Raw genomic sequence first — 22,297 nt, 5'->3', positions numbered from 1 at the left:
CCCCTGACCCCAAACCCTCCTGTCCCAACCCAAACCCAAACCCTCCTCCCCAACCCCACACCTTTCTGTCCCACCCCAAACCCTCCTCCCCTGACCCCCCACCCCAACCCTCCTCCCCCTGACCCCACACATTTTCTCCCCCCACCCCAACCCGCCTCCCCGACCCCAAAGTCCCAACGCAAACCCTCCTCCCCTGATCCCAACCTTTCTGTCCCACCCCAGACCCTCCTCCCTGACCCCCACACCTTTCTCCCCTACCCCAAACCTCCTCCCCTGACCCCAAACCCTCCTCCCCCACCCCAAAACCCTCCTCCCTGACCCCACACCTTTCTCCCCACCCCAAACCCAAACCCTCCTCCCCTGACCCCAAACCCTCCTCCCCCGACCCCACACCTTTCTGTCCCAACCCAAACCCAAACCCTCCTCCCCGACCCCAAAGTCCCAACGCAAACCCTCCTCCCCTGATCCCAAACCTTTCTGTCCCACCCCAGACCCTCCTCCTGACCCCACACCTTTCTCCCCTACCCCAAACCCTCCTCCCCTGACCCCAAAACCCTCCTCCCCCACCCCAAACCCTCCTCCCTGACCCCACACCTGTTCTCCCCCACCCCAAACCCAAACCCTCCTCCCCTGACCCCAAACCCTCCTCCCCCGACCCCACAACCTTTCTGTCCCACACCAAACCCAAACCCTCCTCCCCCCACCCCAAACCCTCCTCCCCTGACCCCCAAACCTTTTCTGTCCCAACCCAAACCCTCCTCCCCTGACCCCAAACCCCTCCCTCCCCCGACCCCAAAGTCCCAACTCAAACCCTCCTCCCCCAACCCCAAACCTTTCTCTCCCAACCCAAACCCCTCCTCCCCTGACCCCCAAACCCTCCTCCCCCACCCCAAACCACCTCCTCCCCCGACTCCACACCTTTCTGTCCCAACTCAAACTCTCCTCCCCTGATCCCAAGCCTTTCTGTCCCACCCCAACCCAAACCCTCCTCCCCCAACCCCAAACCTTTCTGTCCCACCCCAAACCCTCCTCCCCCGACCCCACACCTTTCTGTCCCACCCACCAAACCCTCCTCCCCTGACCCCAACCCCAACCCTCCTCCCTGACTCCAAACCCTCCTCCCCCACCCCAAACCCTCCTCCCTGACCCCACACCTTTCTGTCCCAACCCAAACCCTCCTCCCCTCACCCCAAACCCTCCTGTCCCAACCCAAACCCAAACCCTCCTCCCCTGACCCCAAACCCTCCTGCCAGACACCAAAGTCCCAACTCAAACCCTCCTCCCTTGACCCCAAACCATCCTCCCCGACCCCTAAACCATCCTCCCCTGACCCAACCCTCCTATCCCAACCCAAACCCAAACCCTCCTCCCCCACCCCCAACCCTCCTCCCCTGACCCCAAACCCTCCTCCCCCGACCCCAAACCTTTCTGTCCCAACCCAAACCCTCCTCCCCCACCCCAAACTCTCCTCCCCCAACCCCACACCTTTCTCCCCCACCCCAAACCTCCTCCCCTGACCCCAACCCTCCTGCCAGACCCCAAAGTCCCAACTCAAACCCTCCTCTCCCAACCCCACACCTTCCTGTCCCACCCCAAACCCTCCTGTCCCAACCCAAACCCAAACCCTCCTCCCCTGACCCCAAACCCTCCTCCCCTCACCCCCAACCCTCCTCCCCTCACCCCAACCCTCCTCCCCGACCCCACACCTTTCTCTCCCCCACCCCAAACCCTCCTCCCCGACCCGACACCTTTCTCTCCGCCACCCCAAACCCTCCTCCCCTCACCCCAAACCCTCCTCCCCTCACCCCAAACCCTCCTCCCCACCCCACACCTTTCTCCCCCACCCCCAACCCTCCTCCCCGACCAAAGTCCCCACCCCCCCGCCCCCCCAGACCTTGAACCCCGCCACGGCTCCGGACTGCAGGTCGGACTCGATGTTCCCGGGGTCCAAATAGGCGATGCTCATCAGAAGCCCGGCCCGGTGAAGGCCCACAGCTTTCGGAAGCTGAAGCACGAATGCTGCGGGGGGGGGGGGGGAAAGGGGGGGGGACGGCCCTCAGCCCCGGGAGCAGCGCGGACCCCCAGGGGGTACCACAGACCCCGGGAGCACCGCGGACCCCCAGGAGCAGTGCGGACCCCCAGGAGCAATGAGGACCCCCAGGAACAGTGGGGACCCCCCCAGGAACAAATGGGACCCCCAGGAGTGCTTTGGACCCCCAGGAGCAATGGGGACCCCCAGGAGCAATTGGGGACCCCCCAGGAGAAGCACGGACCAAAGGAACAGCATTGGACCCCCAGGAGCAATGGGGACCCCCGGGAGCACAGAACCATGGACCCCCCGGGAGCAGTGTGGACCCCTGGGTGCAGTGCAGACCCCCATGAGCAGCACGGACCCCCAGCAGCAATGAGGACCCCCAGGAGCAATGAGGACCCCCAGGAGTGCTTTGGACCCCCCGGGAGCGCTTTGGACCCCCCGGGAGCAATGGGGACCCCCCCGGAGCACAGAACCATGGACCCCCGGGAACAGTGTGGACACCCAGGAGCAATGCGGACCCCCAGGAACAGTGGGGACCCCCCCAGGAACAATGGGGAACCCCCAGGAGTGCTTTGGACCCCCAGGAGCAATGGGGACCCCCAGAAGCAATGAGGACCCCTGGGAGCAATGGGGGACCCCCGGGATCACAGAACCATGGACCCCCCGGGAGCAATGGGGACCCCCGGGAGCAATGAGGACCCCCGGGAGCAATGAGGACCCCCAGGAGCACAGAACTATGGACCCCCCCGGGAGCAGTGCGGACCCCCGGGAGCAATGAGGGCCCCCAGGAACAACACAGAGACCCCCAGAAGCAATGGGGACCCAAGGAACTGCACGGACCCCCAGGAGCACTGCAGACCCCCAGGAGCAATGGGGACCCCCGGGAGCAATGGGGACCCCCAGAAGCAATGGGGACCCCCGGGAGCACAGAACCATGGACCCCCGGGAACAGTGCGGACCCCCAGGAGCAATGAGGACCCCCAGGAACAGTGGGGACCCCCCAGGAACAATGGGGACCCCCAGGAGTGCTTTGGACCCCCAGGAGCAATGGGGACCCCTGGGAGCAATGGGGACCCCCGGTAGCAATGGGGACCCCCGGGATCACAGAACCATGGACCCCCTGGGAGCAATGGGGACCCCCCAGGAGAAGCACGGACCAAAGGAACAGCATTGGACCCCCAGGAGCAATGGGGGACCCCCAGAAGCAATGGGGACCCCTGGGAGCAATGGGGACCCCCGGGATCACAGAACCATGGACCCCCCGGGAGCAGCACAGACCCCCGGGAGTGCTTTGGACCCCCGGGAGCATGGGGACCCCCCCAGGAGCAGTGTGAACCCCTGGGTGCAGCGTGGACCCCCAAGAGCACTGCAGACCCCCAGGAGCAATGAGGACCCCCAGGAACAGTGGGGACCCCCCCAGGAACAATGGGGACCCCCAGGAGTGCTTTGGACCCCCAGGAGCAATGGGGACCCCCGGGAGCAATGGGGACCCCCGGGATCACAGAACCATGGACCCCCCGGGAGCAATGAGGACCCCCAGGAGCACAGAACTATGGACCCCCCGGGAGCAGTGTGGACCCCCAGGAGCAGCACAGACAGTTGGGAATGGTGCAGACCCCCACAATCACCATGGACCCCCGGGAGCACTGCAGACCCCCGGGAGCAATGAGGGCCCCCAGGAACAACACAGAGACCCCCAGAAGCAATGAGGACCCCCAGGAACAACACAAAGACCCCCGGGAGCAATGGGGACCCCCGGGAGCACAGAACCATGGACCCCCCAGGAGCAGTGTCAACCCCTGGGTGCAGTGCAGACCCCCAAGAGCACTGCAGACCCCCATGAGCAGCACGGACCCTCAGCAGCAATGAGGACCCCCAGGAGCAGTGTGGACCCCCAGGAGCAATGAGGACCCCTGGGAGCAATGGGGACCCCCCGGGATCACAGAACCATGGACCCCCCGGGAGCAGCACAGACCCCCGGGAGCGCTTTGGACCCCCGGGAGCAATGGGGACCCCCCCAGGAACAATGGGGACCCCCAGGAGTGCTTTGGACCCCCAGGAGCAATGGGGACCCCCGGGAGCAATGGGGACCCCCGGGAGCACAGAACCATGGACCCCCGGGAACAGCATGGACCCCCAGGAGCAATGAGGACCCCCAGAAGCAGTGCGGACCCCCCCAGGAGAAGCACGGACCAAAGGAACAGCATTGGACCCCCAGGAGCAATGAGGACCCCCCCAGAAGCAAAGGGGACCCAAAGGAACAGCGTGGACCCCCGGGAGCACTGCAGACCCCCCCAGGAGCACAGAACCATGGACCCCCCGGGAGCACTTTGGACCCCCGGGCGCAATGGGGACCCCCCCGGGCGCAGCACAGCCCCCACCCTGGGTGCTGGGGGGGGTTCGGGGGGGGGGTCGGGGGGGTTTTGGGGGGGGGTTTTGGGGGGGGTTTTTGGGGGGGTCTGCGCACCCACCGTCTCATCGTCGGGGATGGGGATTTTGCTGTCGAAATAAGTGGTGAACGGCTCCTCGTCGTCCTCCCCCGGCAGCGGCTGCAGCGCGTTCCGACTGCCCGACACGGAGCCGACGGCCTCCGCGGGGCGGTCCTCTGCGGGGCGGGGGGGGAACGGACGGACGGAGTGAGGACCGCACGGAAAGCGGCGGTGGGGCGGACCGGGACCGGACCGGGACCGAACCGAGACCCGAACCGGGACCCGGACCGGGACCAGGACCGGACCGGGAGCGAACCGGGACCCGGACCGGGACCGGGACCGGACCGGACCGGGACCGGACCGGGACCGAACCGAGACCCGGACCGGACCGGGACCGGACCGGGACCGAACCGAGACCCGAACCGGGACCCGGACCGGGACCGGGACCGGACCGGGACCGAACCGAGACCCGAACCGGGACCCGGACCGGGACCAGGACCGGACCGGAGCGGACCGGGACCGAACCGAGACCCGAAGCGGGACCCGAACCGGGACCCGGACCGGGACCAGGACCGGACCGGACCGGACCGGACCGGGACCGAACCGAGACCCGAACCGGGACCCGGACCGGGACCAAACCGAGACCCGAACCGGGACCCGGACCGAACCGGGACAGAACCTTCGCCCCCCCCCCCCCCCGCTCCACCCCCCCCCTACCCCCTCCCCCCCCCTCCACCCCCCCCCCCCCCCAACTCTCCCCCCCCCCCCACTCACTGCTCTCCGCCATGGCGGAGCGGCGCCTCCCGGGCGCGGTGTGAGCGGCGGAGCGGCGCGGAGCGCTTTTCCACACTTCGCTGTTGCATCACCGGAGCGCTCCGCCCGTCCCGTCCGCCCCCCCCCCCCCCATCCCCCGCCCCGGGATTTACACAACGGGGTCACAGCGGAGCCGGTCCGGCTGGTCCGGCTGGGGTGGGTGGGATGGGTGGGCTGCGCTCCCCCCGTGACGTGCGGGGCAGAGAGAGGTGTGGGGCAGACATGGGGCAGAGACACGGGGCAGAAATGTGGGGCAGACACGGGGCAGAAATGTGGGGCAGAGAGAGCTGTGGGGCAGAGACACGGGGCAGAAACGTGGGGCAGAGACATAAGGAAGAAATGTGGGGCAGAGAGAGGTGTGGGGCAGACATGGGGCAGAGACACGGGGCAGAAATGTGGGGCAGAGAGAGACGTGGGGCAGGCACAGGGAAGAGACACGGGGCAGAAATGTGGGGCAGAGAGAGCTGTGGGGCAGAGACACGGGGCAGAAATGTGGGGCAGAGAGAGGTGTGGGGCAGACATGGGGCAGAGACATAAGGAAGAAATATGGGGCAGAGCTGTGGGGCAGACATGGGGCAGAAACGTGGGGCAGAGACATAAGGAAGAAATGTGGGGCAGAGCTGTGGGGCAGATATGGGGCAGAAACGTGGGGCAGAGACATAAGGAAGAAATGTGGGGCAGAGAGAGGTGTGGGGCAGACATGGGGCAGAGACACGGGGCAGAAATGTGGGGCAGAGAGAGACGTGGGGCAGGCACAGGGAAGAGACACGGGGCAGAAATGTGGGGCAGAGAGAGCTGTGGGGCAGAGACACGGGGCAGAAATGTGGGGCAGAGAGAGGTGTGGGGCAGACATGGGGCAGAGACATAAGGAAGAAATATGGGGCAGAGCTGTGGGGCAGACATGGGGCAGAAACGTGGGGCAGAGACATAAGGAAGAAATGTGGGGCAGAGCTGTGGGGCAGATATGGGGCAGAAACGTGGGGCAGAGACATAAGGAAGAAATGTGGGGCAGAGAGAGGTGTGGGGCAGACATGGGGCAGAGACACGGGGCAGAAATGTGGGGCAGAGAGAGACGTGGGGCAGAGACATAAGGAAGAAATGTGGGGCAGAGCTGTGGGGCAGACGTGGGGCAGAGACATAAGGAAGAAATGTGGGGCAGAGAGAGGTGTGGGGCAGACATGGGGCAGAGACATAAGGCAGAAATGTGGGGCAGAGAGGTGTGGGGCAGGCATGGGGCAGAGACACGGGGCAGAAATGTGGGGCAGAGAGAGGTGTGGGGCAGAGACATAAGGAAGAAATGTGGGGCAGAGCTGTGGGGCAGACGTGGGGCAGAGACATAAGGAAGAAATGTGGGGCAGAGAGAGGTGTGGGGCAGGCATGGGGCAGAGACATAAGGCAGAAATGTGGGGCAGAGAGAGGTGTGGGGCAGACATGGGGCAGAGACATAAGGCAGAAATGTGGGGCAGAGAGAGGTGTGGGGCAGGCATGGGGCAGACATGGAGCAGAAACGTGGGGCAGAGACATAAGGAAGAAATGTGGGGCAGAGAGAGACGTGGGGCAGAGCTGTGGGGCAGACATGGGGCAGAGACATAAGGCAGAAATGTGGGGCAGAACTGTGGGGCAGACATGGGGCAGAGACATAAGGCAGAAATGTGGGGCAGAGAGAGCTGTGGGGCAGAGAAAGATGTGGGGCAGAGACATAAGGCAGAAATGTGGGGCAGAGAGATGTGGGGCAGAGTGAGATGTGGGGCAGACACGTGGAGCAGTGAGACATGGGACAGAGAGAGGTGTGGGGCAGAGACATAAGGCAGAATTGTGGGGCAGAGAGAGATGTGGGGCAGACATGGCAGAGAGAGACAGGACAGAGACATGGGGCAGAGATGTGGGGCAGAGAGACATGGGGCAGAGAGATGTGGGGCAGAAGAGGTGTGGGGCAGAGACATAAGGCAGAAATGTGGGGCAGGGAGAGAAGTGGGGCAGCGCTGTGGGGCAGAGCCCCATTTCTCCCCTATGGGCGGATCTCGGGGTGAGCCCCACTCACCGTCGGACTCTCTGAGGTCGCTGTAGGGCGGCCCCATGGCTGAGCGCTGCTCTGGGCCCGGGAGGGGCTCTAAAGGGGCTCCGTTGGCTGCAACGAGAGGGGGGGGGGAGATCGGCTATAGGGCAGTGTTGGGGGGGGTTATGGGGCAGTGTTGGGGGGGTTATGGGGCAGTGTTGGGGGGGGGTTATGGGGCAGTGTTGGGGGGGTTATGGGGCAGCGGGGGGAGGAGGGGGGGTTATGGGGCAGTGTTGGGGGGGTTATGGGGCAGTGTTGGGGCGGTTATGGGGCAGTGTTGGGGGGGTTATGGGGCAGTGTTGGGGGGGATATGGGGCAGTGTTGGGGGGGGGTTATGGGGCAGCGGGGGGAGGAGGGGGGGGTTAGGGGGCAGTGTTGGGGGAGGGGGGGTTATGGGGCAGTGGGGGGAGGGGGGGTTATGGGGCAGTGTTGGGGGGGTTATGGGGCAGTGTATGGGGGGGGTTATGGGGCAGTGTTGGGGGGTTATGGGGCAGTGTTGGGGGTTATGGGGCAGTGTTGGGGGGGGTTATGGGGCAGAGTTGGGGGGGGTTATGGGGCAGTGTTGGGGGCGGTTATGGGGCAGAGTTGGGGGGGGTTATGGGGCAGTGTTTGGGGGCGGTTATGGGGCAGTGTTGGGGGGGTTATGGGGCAGTGTTGGGGCGGTTATGGGGCAGTGTTGGGGCGGTTATGGGGCAAGTGGAGGGAGGAGGGGGGGGTTATGGGGCAGTGTTGGGGGGGTTATGGGGCAGTGTTGGGGCGGTTATGGGGCAGTGTTGGGGGGGGTTATGGGGCAGTGTTGGGGGGGGTTATGGGGCAGTGGGGGGAGGGGGGGTTATGGGGCAGTGTTGGGGGGGGGTTATGGGGCAGAGTTGGGGGGGTTATGGGGCAGTGTTGGGGGTTATGGGGCAGTGTTGGGGGGGTTATGGGGCAGAGTTAGGGGGGTTATGGGGCAGTGTTGGGGGGGGTTATGGGGCAGTGTTGGGGGGGTGGTTATGGGGCAGTGGGGGGAGGAGGGGGGGGTTATGGGGCAGTTTTGGGGGGGGTTATGGGGCAGTGTTGGGGGTTATGGGGCAGTGTTGGGGGGGTTATGGGGGGGGGTTATGGGGCAGTGTTGGGGGGGTTATGGGGCAGCAGGTGGAGGGGGTTATGGGGCAGTGTTGGGGGGGTTATGGGGGGGGTTATGGGGCAGTGTTGGGGGGGTTATGGGGCAGCAGGTGGAGGGGGTTATGGGGCAGTGTTGGGGGGGTTGTGGGGCAGTGTTGGGGCGGTTATGGGGCAGTTTTGGGGGAGGGTTATGGGGCAGCTGGGGGGGGTTATGGGGAAGTGTTGGGGGGGTTATGGGGCAGTGGGGGGAGGGGGTTATGGGGGCAGTGTTGGGGCGGTTATGGGGCAGTGTTGGGGGGGTTATGGGGCAGTGTTGGGGCGGTTATGGGGCAGTGTTGGGGGGGTTATGGGGCAGTGTTGGGGCGGTTATGGGGCAGTGGGGGAGGGGAGCAGCCCTGGCTGTGTTCCGCCGTTGGGTACAGCCGGGCTGCAATTCGGCGCGGTGCAAAACGCCGCACCCTTATGGGGCGCGCAGAGCTGTGCCGGCAGAGCCGCGGTGCCAACAGCGGCGGTGCCAACAGCGGTGCCAACAGCGGTGCCAACAGCACCGCAACCAACGCTTCCCCCATTGCTTCCCAGTGCTCCCATTGTCTCCTCTTGCTTCCCAGAGCCTCCCATTGCTTCCCAGTGCCCCACCGTTGCTTCCCAGTGCCTCCCAGAGCCTCCCAGTGCCCCCCATTGCCTCTCAGTGCCCCCCATTGCTTCCCAGTGCCCCCCACCATCCTCCCAGTGCTTCCCAGAGCCTCCCATTGTGTCCCAGTGCCCCCCATTGCCTCCCAGAGTCTCCCAGTGCCCCACCATTGCCTCCCAGTGCCCCCCATTGCACCCCAGTGCCTCCCAGTGCTTCCCAGAGCCTCCCATTGCTTCCCAGTGCCCCACCATTGCTTCCCAGTGCCTCCCAGCGCCTCCCAGTGCCCCCCAGTGCTTCCCAGTGCCTCCCAGTGCCTCCCATTGCCCCCCAGCACCCCCAAGGGCTTCTGAGTGCCCCCCAATGCCCCCCCAGTGCCCCCCAGTGCCCCCCATTGCCTCCCAGTGCCCCCCAGTGCTTCCCAGTGCCCCACCATTGCTTCCCAGTGCCTCCCAGTGCCCCCCATTGCCCCCCAGCACCCCCAAGGGCTTCTGAGTGCCCCCCAATGCCCCCATTGCCTCTCAGTACCCCCATTGCTTCCCAGTACCTCCCAGTGCCCCACCGTTGCTTCCCAGTGCCTCCCAGCACCCCCAAGGACTTCTGAGTGCCCCCCAGTGCCCCCCATTGCTTCCCAGTGCCCCACCATTGCTAACCAGTGCCTCCCATTGCCCCCCAGCACCCCCATGGGCTTCTGAGTGCCCCCCAGTGCCTCCCAGTGCCTCCCAGTGCTTCCCAGTGCCCCCCATTGCTTCCCAGTGCCTCCCATTGCCTCCCAGTACTTCCCAGTGCCCCCCAGCACCCCCAAGGGCTTCTGAGTGCCCCCCAGTGCCCCCCATTGCTTCCCAGTGTCTCCCATTGCGTCCCAGTGCCCCCCATTGCCTCCCACTGCTACCCAGTGCCTCCCACTGCTTCTCAGTGCTTCCCAGTGCCTCCCGGTACATCCCAGTGCCTCCCAGTCCCAACCCCGCAGCCCCTGGGTCGGGCAGAGCTTCCATCTTCCCTTCTTCTCAGCCCCCTCCCTGCCTGCTGGCTGTGCTCTGTGCAGTGCCCCCCAGGGAACCATTGGCCATCGCGGCCACCCGGGCACACTGTGGCACACTCATCCCGTGCTCAACCACCGGTCAGCTCTTAATCAACCTGCTGGGCACCATCAGCCTTCTTGACCACCAAATGGCTCACAGTTGCCCTGTGCTCAACCACTGCCCAACTCTTGGTCAACATGTTGGCCACCGTTGGCTACTGTGGCTACCAGGGGGCACTGCTGGCTCATGGTCACCCTGTGGTCAATGGTTGGTCATCTCCTGGTCAACTGGTTGACCACCATTGGCTATTGTGGCTACCAGCCGACTCTGCTGGCTCATGGTCACCCTGCGACCAATGGTTGGTCAACTCCTGGTCAACTTGTTGGCCACCATTGGCCATCGGGGCCACCACGGGGCACTGCTGGCTCATGCTCACCCTGTGGTCAATGGTTGGTCAACTCTTGGTCCACTTGTTGGCCACCGTTGGCTACTGTGGCTACCAGGGGGCACTGCTGGCTCATGGTCACCCTGTGGCCAACAGTTGGTCAACTCCTGGTCAACTGGTTGGCCACCGTTGGCCATCGGGTCCATCAGGGGGCACTGCTGGCTCATGGTCACCCTGCGACCAATGGTTGGTCAACTCTTGGTCAACTGGTTGGCCACCGTTGGCTATTGTGGCTATGAAGGCGCACTGCTGGCTCATGGTCATCCTGTGCTCAACCACTGCCCAACTCCTGGTCAACTTGTTGGCCACCGTTGGCCATCGGGGCTACCAGGAGGCACTGCTGGCTCATGGTCACCCTGCAGCCAATGGTTGGTCATCTCCTGGTCAACTGGTTGACCACCATTGGCTATTGTGGCTACCAGCCGACTCTGCTGGCTCATGGTCACCCTGCGACCAATGGTTGGTCAACTCCTGGTCAACTTGTTGGCCACCATTGGCCATCGGGGCCACCACGGGGCACTGCTGGCTCATGCTCACCCTGTGGTCAATGGTTGGTCAACTCTTGGTCCACTTGTTGGCCACCGTTGGCTATTGTGGCTATGAAGGCGCACTGCTGGCTCATGGTCACCCTGTGCTCAACCACTGCCCAACTCCTGGTCCACTTGTTGGCCACCGTTGGCCATCGGGGCTACCAGGAGGCACTGCTGGCTCATGGTCACCCTGCAGCCAATGATTGGTCAACTCCTGGTCAACTGGTTGGTCACCATTGGCTATTGTGGCTACCAGGAGGCACTGCTGGCTCATGGTCACCCTGCAACCAATGGTTGGTCAACTCCTGGTCAACTTGTTGGCCACCGTTGGCCATCGGGTCCATCAGGAGGCACTGCTGGCTCATGGTCACCCTGCGGCCAATGGTTGGTCAACTCTTGGTCAACTGGTTGGCCACCGTTGGCTATTGTGGCTATGAGGGGGCACTGCTGGCTCACGGTCACCCTGCGGCCAATGGTTGGTCAACTCGTGGTCAACTTGTTGGCCACCATTGGCTATTGTGGCTATGAAGGCGCACTGCTGGCTCATGGTCACCCTGTGCTCAACCACTGCCCAACTCTTGGTCAACTGGTTGGCCACCATTGGCTACTGTGGCTACCAGGGGGCACTGCTGGCTCATGGTCACCCTGCGACCAATGGTTGGTCAACTCTTGGTCAACTGGTTGGCCATCATTGGCTATTGTGGCTATGAGGAGGCACTGTAGGCTCATGGTCACCCTGCGGCCAATGGTTGGTCAACTCCTGGTCAACTTGTTGGCCACCGTTGGCCATCGGGTCCATCAGGGGGCACTGCTGGCTCATGGTCACCCTGCGGCCAATGGTTGGTCATCTCCTGGTCAACTGGTTGACCACCATTGGCTATTGTGGCTACCAGCCGACTCTGCTGGCTCATGGTCACCCTGCGACCAATGGTTGGTCAACTCCTGGTCAACTTGTTGGCCACCATTGGCCATCGGGGCCACCACGGGGCACTGCTGGCTCATGGTCACCCTGTGGCCAATGGTTGGTCAACTCTTGGTCAACTTGTTGGCCACCATTGGCTATTGTGGCTACCAGGGGGCACTGCTGGCTCATGGTCACCCTGTGCTCAACCACTGCCCAACTCCTGGTCAACTGGTTGGCCACCATTGGCTATTGTGGCTATGAAGGCGCACTGCTGGCTCATGGTCACCCTGTGCTCAACCACTGCCCAACTCCTGGTCAACTGGTTGGCCACCGTTGGCCATCGGGGCTACCAGGGGGCACTGCTGGCTCATGGTCACCCTGTGGCCAATGGTTGGTCAACTCGTGGTCAACTGGTTGGCCACCATTGGCTATTGTGGCTACCAGGGGACGCTGCTGGCTCATGGTCACCCTGTGGTCAATGGTTGGTCAACTCTTGGTCAACTGGTTGGCCATCATTGGCTATTGTGGCTATGAGGAGGCACTGTAGGCTCATGGTCACCCTGCGACCAATGGTTGGTCAACTCCTGCTCAACTTGTTGGCCACCGTTGGCCATCGGGTCCATCAGGGGGCACTGCTGGCTCATGGTCACCCTGTGGCCAATGGTTGGTCAACTCATGGTCAACTGATTGACCACCATTGGCTATTGTGGCTACCAGCCGACTCTGCTGGCTCATGGTCACCCTGCGGCCAATGGTTGGTCAACTCCTGGTCAACTGGTTGGCCACCATTGGCTATTGTGGCTACCAGGAGGCACTGCTGGCTCATGGTCACCCTGCGACCAATGGTTGGTCAACTCCTGGTCAACTTGTTGGCCACCATTGGCCATCGGGGCCACCACGGGGCACTGCTGGCTCATGCTCACCCTGTGGTCAATGGTTGGTCAACTCTTGGTCCACTTGTTGGCCACCGTTGGCTACTGTGGCTACCAGGGGACGCTGCTGGCTCATGGTCACCCTGTGGCCAACAGTTGGTCAACTCCTGGTCAACTTGTTGGCCACCGTTGGCCATCGGGTCCATCAGGGGGCACTGCTGGCTCATGGTCACCCTGTGGCCAATGGTTGGTCATCTCCTGGTCAACTTGTTGGCCACCGTTGGCTATTGTGGCTACCAGGGCACTCTGCTGGCTCACACTCACCCTGTGCTCAACCACTGCCCAACTGTTGGTCAACCTGTTGGCCACCATTGGCTTTCTTGGCCACCAGAGCACGCTGCTGCATCGTGGCCGCCATCTTGTCAACCATTGGCCAACTCTTGGTCAAGCCGTTCACCATTGGCTATCACGGCCACCAGGGCAGGCTGATGGCTCACGCTCAACTTCTGGTCAACCATTGGCCAACCTCTGGTCAACTCCAGGTCAATCTGCAGACAACTGTTGGCCAACCACAACATCAGTATAGCATTCTTGGCCACCAGGACACACTGCCGGCTCATAGTCAACCTCTGCTCCATATTTAACCAACCATGGCTCCATCTGTTGGCTTCGTGGCCACCATGGAACACTGCCAGCTCGTGGTCACCCTGTTGGCCAACCCATGGGCCACCATTGGCCTTTGTGGCCACCAGGGCACACTGCTGCCTCGTGGTCACCCTGATGGCCAACTTGTTGGTCACAACTGACCTTTGTGGCCACCAAGGCACACTGCTGCCTCGTGGTCACCCTGATGGCCAACCTGTTGGTCACAGCTGACCTTCGTGGCCACCGAGGCACACTGCAGCCTCACATTCACCCTGCTGGCCAACTCTTTGGCCACCATTGGCCTTCGTGGCCAGCAGGACACACTGCTGCCTCGTGGTCACCCTGTTGTCAACCCATTGGCCACCACTGGCCTTCATGGCCACCAGGACACACTGCTGCCTCGTGATCACCCCGTTGGCCAACCTGTTGGTCACGACTGACCTTTGTGGCCACCGAGGCACACTGCTGCCTCACAGTCACTCTGCTGGCCAACCCATAGGCCACCATTGGCCTTTGTGGCCACCAGGACACACTGCTGCCTCATGGTCACCCTGTTGTCAACCCACTGACCACCACTGGCCTTTGTGGCCACCAAGGCACACTGCTGCCTCGCAGCCACCCTGTTGTCAACCCATTGGCCACCATTGGCCTTCATGGCCACCAGGACACACTGCTGCCTCGTGGTCACCCTGATGGCCAACCTGTTGGTCACAGCTGACCTTTGTGGCCACCGAGGCACGCTGCTGCCTCACAGTCACCCTGTTGGCCAACTCTTTGGCCACCATTGGCCTTCGTGGCCACCAGGACACACTGCTGCCTCATGGTCACCCCGTTGGCCAACCTGTTGGTCATGACTGACCTTTGTGGCCACCAAGGCACACTGCTGCCTCACGGTCACCCTCTTGTCAACCCACTGGCCTTTGTGGCCACCAGAGCACACTGCTGCCTCACGTTCACCTGTTGGCCAACCCATGGGCCACCATTGGCCTTCCTGGCCACCAGGACACACTGCTGCCTCGTGGTCACCCTGGTGGCCAACCTGTTGGTCACGACTGACCTTTGTGGCCACCGAGGCACACTGCTGCCTCACGGTCACCCTGTTGTCAACCCATTGGCCACCATTGGCCTTCATGGCCACCAGGACACACTGCTGCCTCGTGGTCACCCTGATGGCCAACCTGTTGGTCACAGCTGACCTTTGTGGCCACCGAGGCACGCTGCTGCCTCACAGTCACCCTGTTGGCCAACTCTTTGGCCACCATTGGCCTTCGTGGCCACCAGGACACACTGCTGCCTCACGTTCACCTGTTGGCCAACCCATGGGCCACCATTGGCCTTCGTGACCACCAGGACACACTGCTGCCTCGTGGTCACCCTCTTGTCAACCCACTGGCCACCACTGGCCTTCATGGCCACCAAGGCACACTGCTGCCTCGTGGTCACCCTGCTGGCCAACCTGTTGGTCACGACTGACTTTCATGGCCACTGAGGCACACTGCAGCCTCACATTCACCCTGCTGGCCAACTCTTTGGCCACCATTGGCCTTCGTGGCCACCAGGGCACACTGCTGCCTTGTGGTCACCCTGGTGGCCAACCTGTTGGTCACGACTGACCTTCGTGGCCACCAGGGCACACTGCTGCCTTGTGGTCACCCTGTTGTCAACCCATTGGCCACCACTGGCCTTTGTGGCCACCAAGGCACACTGCTGCCTCGTGGTCACCCTGCTGGCCAACCTGTTGGTCATGACTGACCTTCGTGGCCACCGAGGCACACTGCTGCCTCACGGTCACCCTCTTGTCAACCCATTGGCCACCATTGGCCTTCATGGCCAGCAGGACACACTGCTGCCTCATGGTCACCCTGATGGCCAACCTGTTGGTCAAAACTGACCTTTGAGGCCACCGAGGCACACTGCTGCCTCACGGTCACCCTCTTGTCAACCCACTGGCCTTTGTGGCCACCAGGACACACTGCTGCCTCACGTTCACCTGTTGGCCAACCCATTGGCCACCACTGGCCTTTGTGGCCACCAGGACACACTGCTGCCTCACGGTCACCCTGATGGCCAACCTGTTGGTCACAACTGACCTTCGTGTCCACCGAGGCACACTGCTGCCTCAAGTTCACCTGCTGACCAACTCTTTGGCCACCATTGGCCTTTGTGGCCACCAAGGCACACTGCTGCCTCGTGGTCACCCTGGTGGCCAACCTGTTGGTCACGACTGACCTTTGTGGCCACCGAGGCACACTGCTGCCTCACGGTCACCCTCTTGTCAACCCATTGGCCACCATTGGCCTTCATGGCCAGCAGGACACACTGCTGCCTCACGGTCACCCTGTTGTCAACCCATTGGCCACCACTGGCCTTCATGGCCACCAAGGCACACTGCTGCCTCGTGGTCACCCTGATGGCCAACCTGTTGGTCACAGCTGACCTTTGTGGCCACCAAGGCACACTGCTGCCTCACGTTCACCTGTTGGCCAACTCTTTGGCCACCATTGGCCTTCCTGGCCACCAGGACACACTGCTGCCTCGTGGTCACCCTGGTGGCCAACCTGTTGGTCACAGCTGACCTTCGTGGCCACTGAGGCACACTGCAGCCTCACATTCACCCTGCTGGCCAACTCTTTGGCCACCATTGGCCTTCGTGGCCACCAGGACACACTGCTGCCTCGTGGTCACCCTGTTGGCCAACTCTTTGGCCACCATTGGCCTTTGTGGCCACCAGGACACACTGCTGTCTCGTGGTCACCCTGGTGGCCAACCTGTTGGTCAAAACTGACCTTCGTGGCCACCGAGGCACACTGCTGCCTCACGGTCACCCTCTTGTCAACCCACTGGCCTTTGTGGCCACCAGAGCACACTGCTGCCTCACAGTCACTCTGCTGGCCAACCCATAGGCCACCATTGGCCTCTGTGGCCACCAGGACACACTGCTGCCTCGTGGTCACCCTGATGGCCAACCTGTTGGTCACGAGTGACCTTTGTGGCCACCGAGGCACACTGCTGCCTCACAGTCACCCTGTTGTCAACCCACTGGCCACCACTGGCCTTTGTGGCCACCAAGGCACACTGCTGCCTCGCAGCCACCCTGTTGTCAACCCATTGGCCACCATTGGCCTTCATGGCCACCAGGACACACTGCTGCCTCGTGGTCACCCCGTTGGCCAACCTGTTGGTCATGACTGACCTTTGTGGCCACCAAGGCACACTGCTGCCTCGTGGTCACCCTCTTGTCAACCCGTTGGCCACCATTGGCCTTTGTGGCCACCAGGACACACTGCTGCCTCGTGGTCACCCTGATGGCCAACCTGTTGGTCACGACTGACCTTTGTGGCCACCAAGGCACACTGCTGCCTCACGTTAACCTGTTGGCCAACCCATTGGCCACCACTGGCCTTCATGGCCACCAGGGCACACTGCTGCCTCGTAGTCACCCTGATGGCCAACCTGTTGGTCATGACTGACCTTCGTGTCCACCGAGGCACACTGCTGCCTCAAGTTCACCTGCTGACCAACTCTTTGGCCACCATTGGCCTTTGTGGCCACCAAGGCACACTGCTGCCTCGTGGTCACCCTGTTGTCAACCCATTGGCCTTTGTGGCCACCAAGGCACACTGCTGCCTCGCAGCCACCCTGTTGTCAACCCATTGGCCACCATTGGCCTTCATGGCCACCAAGGCACACCGCTGCCTCGTGGTCACCCTGTTGACCAACCCGTTGGTCACAACTGACCTTCGTGGCCACCGAGGCACACTGCTGCCTCACAGTCACCATGTTGGCCAACTCTTTGGCCACCATTGGCCTTCGTGGCCACCAGGGCACACTGCTGCCTCGTGGTCACCCTGCTGGCCAACCTGTTGGTCATGACTGACCTTCGTGGCCACCGAGGCACACTGCTGCCTCACGGTCACCCTCTTGTCAACCCATTGGCCACCATTGGCCTTCATGGCCAGCAGGACACACTGCTGCCTCACGGTCACCCTGTTGTCAACCCATTGGCCACCACTGGCCTTCATGGCCACGAAGGCACACTGCTGCCTCGTGGTCACCCTGCTGGCCAGCCGTTTGGTCATGACTGACCTTTGTGGCCACCGAGGCACACTGCTGCCTCACATTCACCCTGCTGGCCAACTCTTTGGCCACCATTGGCCTTCGTGGCCACCAGGACACACTGCCGCCTCGTGGTCACCCTGTTGTCAACCCATTGGCCACCATTGGCCTTCATGGCCACCAGGACACACTGCTGCCTCGTGGTCACCCTGATGGCCAACCTGTTGGTCACGACTGACCTTCGTGGCCACCAAGGCACACTGCTGCCTCGTGGTCACCCTCTTGTCAACCCATTGGCCACCACTGGCCTTTGTGGCCACCAGGGCACACCGCTGCCTCGTGGTCACCCTGCTGGCCAACCCGTTGGTCACGACTGACTTTCATGGCCACCGAGGCACGCTGCTGCCTCAAGTTCACCTGCTGGCCAACTCTTTGGCCACCATTGGCCTTTGTGGCCACCAAGGCACACTGCTGCCTCGTGGTCACCCTGTTGTCAACCCATTGGCCTTTGTGACCACCAGAGCACACTGCTGCCTCACGTTCACCCTGTTGGCCAACTCTTTGGCCACCATTGGCCTTCCTGGCCACCAGGACACACTGCTGCCTCACGGTCACCCTGATGGCCAACCTGTTGGTCATGACTGACCTTCGTGGCCACCGAGGCACACTGCAGCCTCACGGTGACCCTGCTGACCAACTCTTTGGCCACCATTGGCCTTTGTGGCCACCGAGGCACACTGCTGCCTCACGTTCACCTGTTGGCCAACCCATGGGCCACCATTGGCCTTTGTGGCCACCAGGACACACTGCTGCCTCGTGGTCACCCTGATGGCCAACCTGTTGGTCACGACTGACCTTTGTGGCCACCGAGGCACGCTGCTGCCTCACGGTCACCCTGTTGTCAACCCATTGGCCACCACTGGCCTTTGTGGCCACCAGGACACACTGCTGCCTCAAGGTCAACTTCTGTTCACCCCTTGGTCACCCTGTTGGCCAACCCTTGGTCAACCCCTTGGTCACCCTGTTGGTGAACCCTTGGTCAGCCCCTTGGTCACCCTGTTGGTGAACCCTTGGTCAACCCCTTGGCCACCAGCGGCCACCATTGGCCATCAGGGCACACTTCTGCCTCACGGTCCCCCCGTTGGCCACCGAGGACCCCCACGCCCTCCTCTCCACAGCTCCTTTCCCACAGCTCAGCCCCTGACCCACACCCTGTCTGTGTTTGCTGACGGCTCTCAGCCCCGTGGGGCACTTCTCAGTGTCACCACCCATCACGAGTGCTCCGGGCCCGGGGGGAGCAGAGGGGGGGGAGCACAGCCAGAACAATTCCGGCCATTGAGGCGGCAGTGCTGCGTGAAGGCTTTGATGTCAGCTTTGATGGGAGCGTTTCCTTCCTGCCCCACAGCACCGCCCGCTCTGCTGCCACCACACTGACCCCCAAAGGCTGAGGATGGGGGGAATGCTGGGGGTCCGCAGTGTGCGTCATGGCGACATCGGGGTCGGGGTGACATCGGGGTCGGGGTGACATCGGGGTGGTGGTGACATTGGGGTAGTGGTGACAGTGGGACCGTGGTGACATTGGGGTCACAGTGACAGTGGGGCCGTGGTGACAGTGGGGTTGTGGTGACAGTGGGGTTGTGGTGACAGTGGGGTCGTGGTGACATCGGGGTCGTGGCGATATCGGGGTTGTGGTGACATTGGGGTCACTGTGACAGCGGGGTCATGGTGACATTGGGGTGGTGGTGACATTGGGGTTGTGGTGACACTGGGGCCGTGGTGGCAGTGGGGTCGTGGTGACATTGGGGTCGTGGTGACATTGGGGTCATGGTGACACTGGGGTCGTGGTGACATTGGGGTCATGGTGACACTGGGGTCACTGTGACTGTGGGGCCATGGTGACAGCGGGGTCGTGGTGACATTGGGGTCACGGTGACATTGGGGTCATGGTGACAGTGGGGCCATGGTGACAGTGGGGTCGTGGTGACATTAAGGTCATGGTGACATTGGGGTTGTGGTGACATCGGGGTCGTGGTGACATTGGGGTCGTGGTGAGAGTGGGGTCGTGGTGATATCGGGGTTGTGGTGACAGCGGGGTCGTGGTGACATTGGGGTCGTGGTGACAGTGGGGTCATGGTGACAGTGGGGCCGTGGTGGCAGTGGGGTCGTGGTGACATTGGGGTGGTGGTGACACTGGGGTTGTGGTGACAGTGGGGTCGTGGTGACACTGGGGTCACTGTGACAGTGGGGTTGTGGTGACAGTGGGGTCGTGGTGACATTGGGGTCATGGTGATATCGGGGTTGTGGTGACATTGGGGTCACTGTGACAGTGGGGTCATGGTGACAGCGGGGTCGTGGTGACATTGGGGTCGTGGTGACAGTGGGGCCGTGGTGGCAGTGGGGTCGTGGTGACATTGGGGTTGTGGTGACAGTGGGACCGTGGTGACAGTGGGGTTGTGGTGACATTGGGGTCGTGGTGACATTGGGGTCGTGGTGACATTGGGGTCGTGGTGATGTCAGGGTGGCAGTGACTCTGTGGTCACGGTGACAGTGGGATCGTGGTGACATCAGGGTCACGGTGATGCCCGGGTTGCAGTGACATTGGTGTCATGGTGACATTGAGGTCACGGTGACATTGAGGCCACGGTGACGTTGGGATCAGTGATGGCGACATCGGGGTCACGGCAACATCGGGGTCACAGATACACGGGGGTTGTGGTGACATATTGGGGTCACGGTGACATCCGGGCCATGGTGACATCGGGGTCACGGACACATCGGGGTCACAGTGCCATCGGGGTCACGGATATGTGAGGGTCACAGTGCCATCGGGGTCACGGATATATAGGGATCACAGTGACATTGGGGTCACGGATATATGGGGGTCACGGATATATGGGGGTCACAGTGCCATTGGGGTCACAGTGCCATTGGGGTCGCAGATATATGGGGGTCACGGTGCCATTGGGGTCACGGATATATAGGGATCACAGTGACATTGGGGTCACGGATATATGGGGGTCACAGTGCCATTGGGGTCACAGTGCCATTGGGGTCGCAGATATATGGGGGTCACGGTGCCATTGGGGTCACGGATATATAGGGATCACAGTGCCATTGGGGTCACGGTGCCATTGGGGTCGCGGAGCCATTGGGGTCGCGGTGCCATTGGGGTCACGGATATATGGGGGTCACAGTGCCATTGGGGTCACAGTGCCATTGGGGTCGCAGAGCCATTGGGGTCGCGGTGCCATTGGGGTCACGGATATATAGGGATCACAGTGCCATTGGGGTCGCGGAGCCATTGGGGTCGCGGCTATACGGGGGCTGTGGTGCCGTTGGGGTCGCGGTGCCGTCGGGGAGGGGCGGCGCTGCGGGCAGTGCATTCCTTCCGCCCCCACGTGGGGGACACCCGAGGAGCCCCCCGGAGCCCCCCGCCCTCCTAAGGACCCCCGGCACCCCGCGGCCCCCCCCCCTTCAACACCCTCACGGACCCCCTCAGAGCTGCCCCGACGGGACCCCTCCCCCAACCCCCCCCCCACCTCACAGCCCCCCCACAGCCCCCGCGGACCCCCACAGCGCCTCTGGGGACCCTCCGATGTCCCCCCCCCCCCCCCCCCCGTGTCCGCTCACCGCCGCCCCCGCTCCCGCCCAACGCCGCCTCCGCCGCATTCCCAGCGCCGCCGCCACTCCGCGCCGGCCCGACTGCGTTCGGCAGCGCTCGGAGCACTTCGGCAACTTTCGGCTACCGGAACTCCATTCGGGAGCGCTCGGCAGCGCTCGGGTCCATTCGGACCCGCTCGGGTTCACTCAGGGCTGCTCGGCTCGGGACCGCTCGGGTCCCTTCGGCACCGCTCGTTGTCCGTTCGGAGCCGCTCGGCTCACGATCACTCGGATCCGTTCGGCGCCGTTCGGCTCGGGACCGCTCGGGTCCCTTCGGAGCAGCTCGGGTTCACTCAGCGCTGCTCGGCTCGGAGCCGCTCGGGTCCGTTCGGCACCACTCGGCTCGGAGCCGCTCGGGTCCGTTCGGCACCACTCGGCTCGGAGCCGCTCGGGTCCGTTCGGCACCACTCGGCTCGGAGCCGCTCGGGTCCGTTCGGCTGTTCGCTGTGAGCCGCCTCCGCCCGCCGCGCGGTGCGGTTCTGTGGGCGCAGAATGCCTTTTTTTGGGGGGCTCCTGCTAAAATTCCTGCCCTTTTCCACCAGGAAAGCATTGCTTTCCATCACCTCAGCGCCTCCCTTGAGGGCTGCGGCCGACACTCCCTGGGAGCTCAGACCGGAGAACCGCCACCACCACCCCCAGGAAGGAAAAGGAGCCGAAGCGCACCCCCCAAAAACGCCCCAATCCCCCCCAAACCGTCCCCAAAACGCCCGACCCCCCCCACGCCGGCAGCGCGGGGCCCTCACCCATCTCCGGGGCGGCGCGGGGCTCCGTGCTCTGCTCCCCAGCCATGCTGCTCCGCGGCCCCGCCGTCCCCACCGCCCTATAAGTGCGGTCCCCACCCGTGGGCAGAGTCCTTAGCGGGGCGCGGGGCCGCCTGCTGCCCCCCGAACGGCTTTGATGTGTGCCCCGACGGCTCCCGGTCCCTTATCGCCGCTGTCCTCATTAACAGTGCAACCGTAATTAGCGCTCGGGGTCTGGACTCTGCTCCTCCGCAATGTTCCCCCGGTGACCCCAAACGGGCAGCGCCGCACGCGGCGCAGATAAGCCCTTATCCGGATCAATGGGGCGGCTATCGGGGACCCGAACCCCACGGCTGTG

The 22,297-nt window shown here is 63.2% G+C and overlaps 1 protein-coding gene across 4 annotated transcripts in view; it reads right to left on the bottom strand.

Annotated features, from left to right (window-relative positions):
- SLC11A2 (solute carrier family 11 (proton-coupled divalent metal ion transporters), member 2) overlaps positions 1-22,004 on the bottom strand; it is a 65,178-nt gene extending 43,174 nt beyond the window's left edge. For 2 of the 4 annotated variants that reach the window (XM_046904962.1, NM_001396394.1), the window contains exons 1-3: positions 21,170-21,269; positions 7,319-7,405; positions 4,507-4,640 (exon numbers count right to left, since the gene is read on the bottom strand). In XM_046904962.1, coding sequence (XP_046760918.1) covers positions 4,507-4,640; positions 7,319-7,355 — 171 coding nt within the window. In that variant the 5' untranslated portion in view covers positions 7,356-7,405; positions 21,170-21,269. Of the gene's footprint in view, positions 1-4,506; positions 4,641-5,238; positions 5,281-7,318; positions 7,406-21,169; positions 21,270-21,942 lie in introns of those variants that run through there. The other 2 variants (NM_001128102.3, XM_046904963.1) reach the window with 2 other exon arrangements.
- Between the last annotated feature and the right edge of the window lie 293 nt (positions 22,005-22,297).

This window comes from Gallus gallus, chromosome 34 (assembly GCF_016699485.2).
Source record: "Gallus gallus isolate bGalGal1 chromosome 34, bGalGal1.mat.broiler.GRCg7b, whole genome shotgun sequence".
NCBI lineage: Eukaryota > Metazoa > Chordata > Aves > Galliformes > Phasianidae > Gallus > Gallus gallus.
The sequence above is the reverse complement of the archived record's forward strand: the minus strand, read 5'-3'. Positions and strand labels throughout refer to the sequence as shown.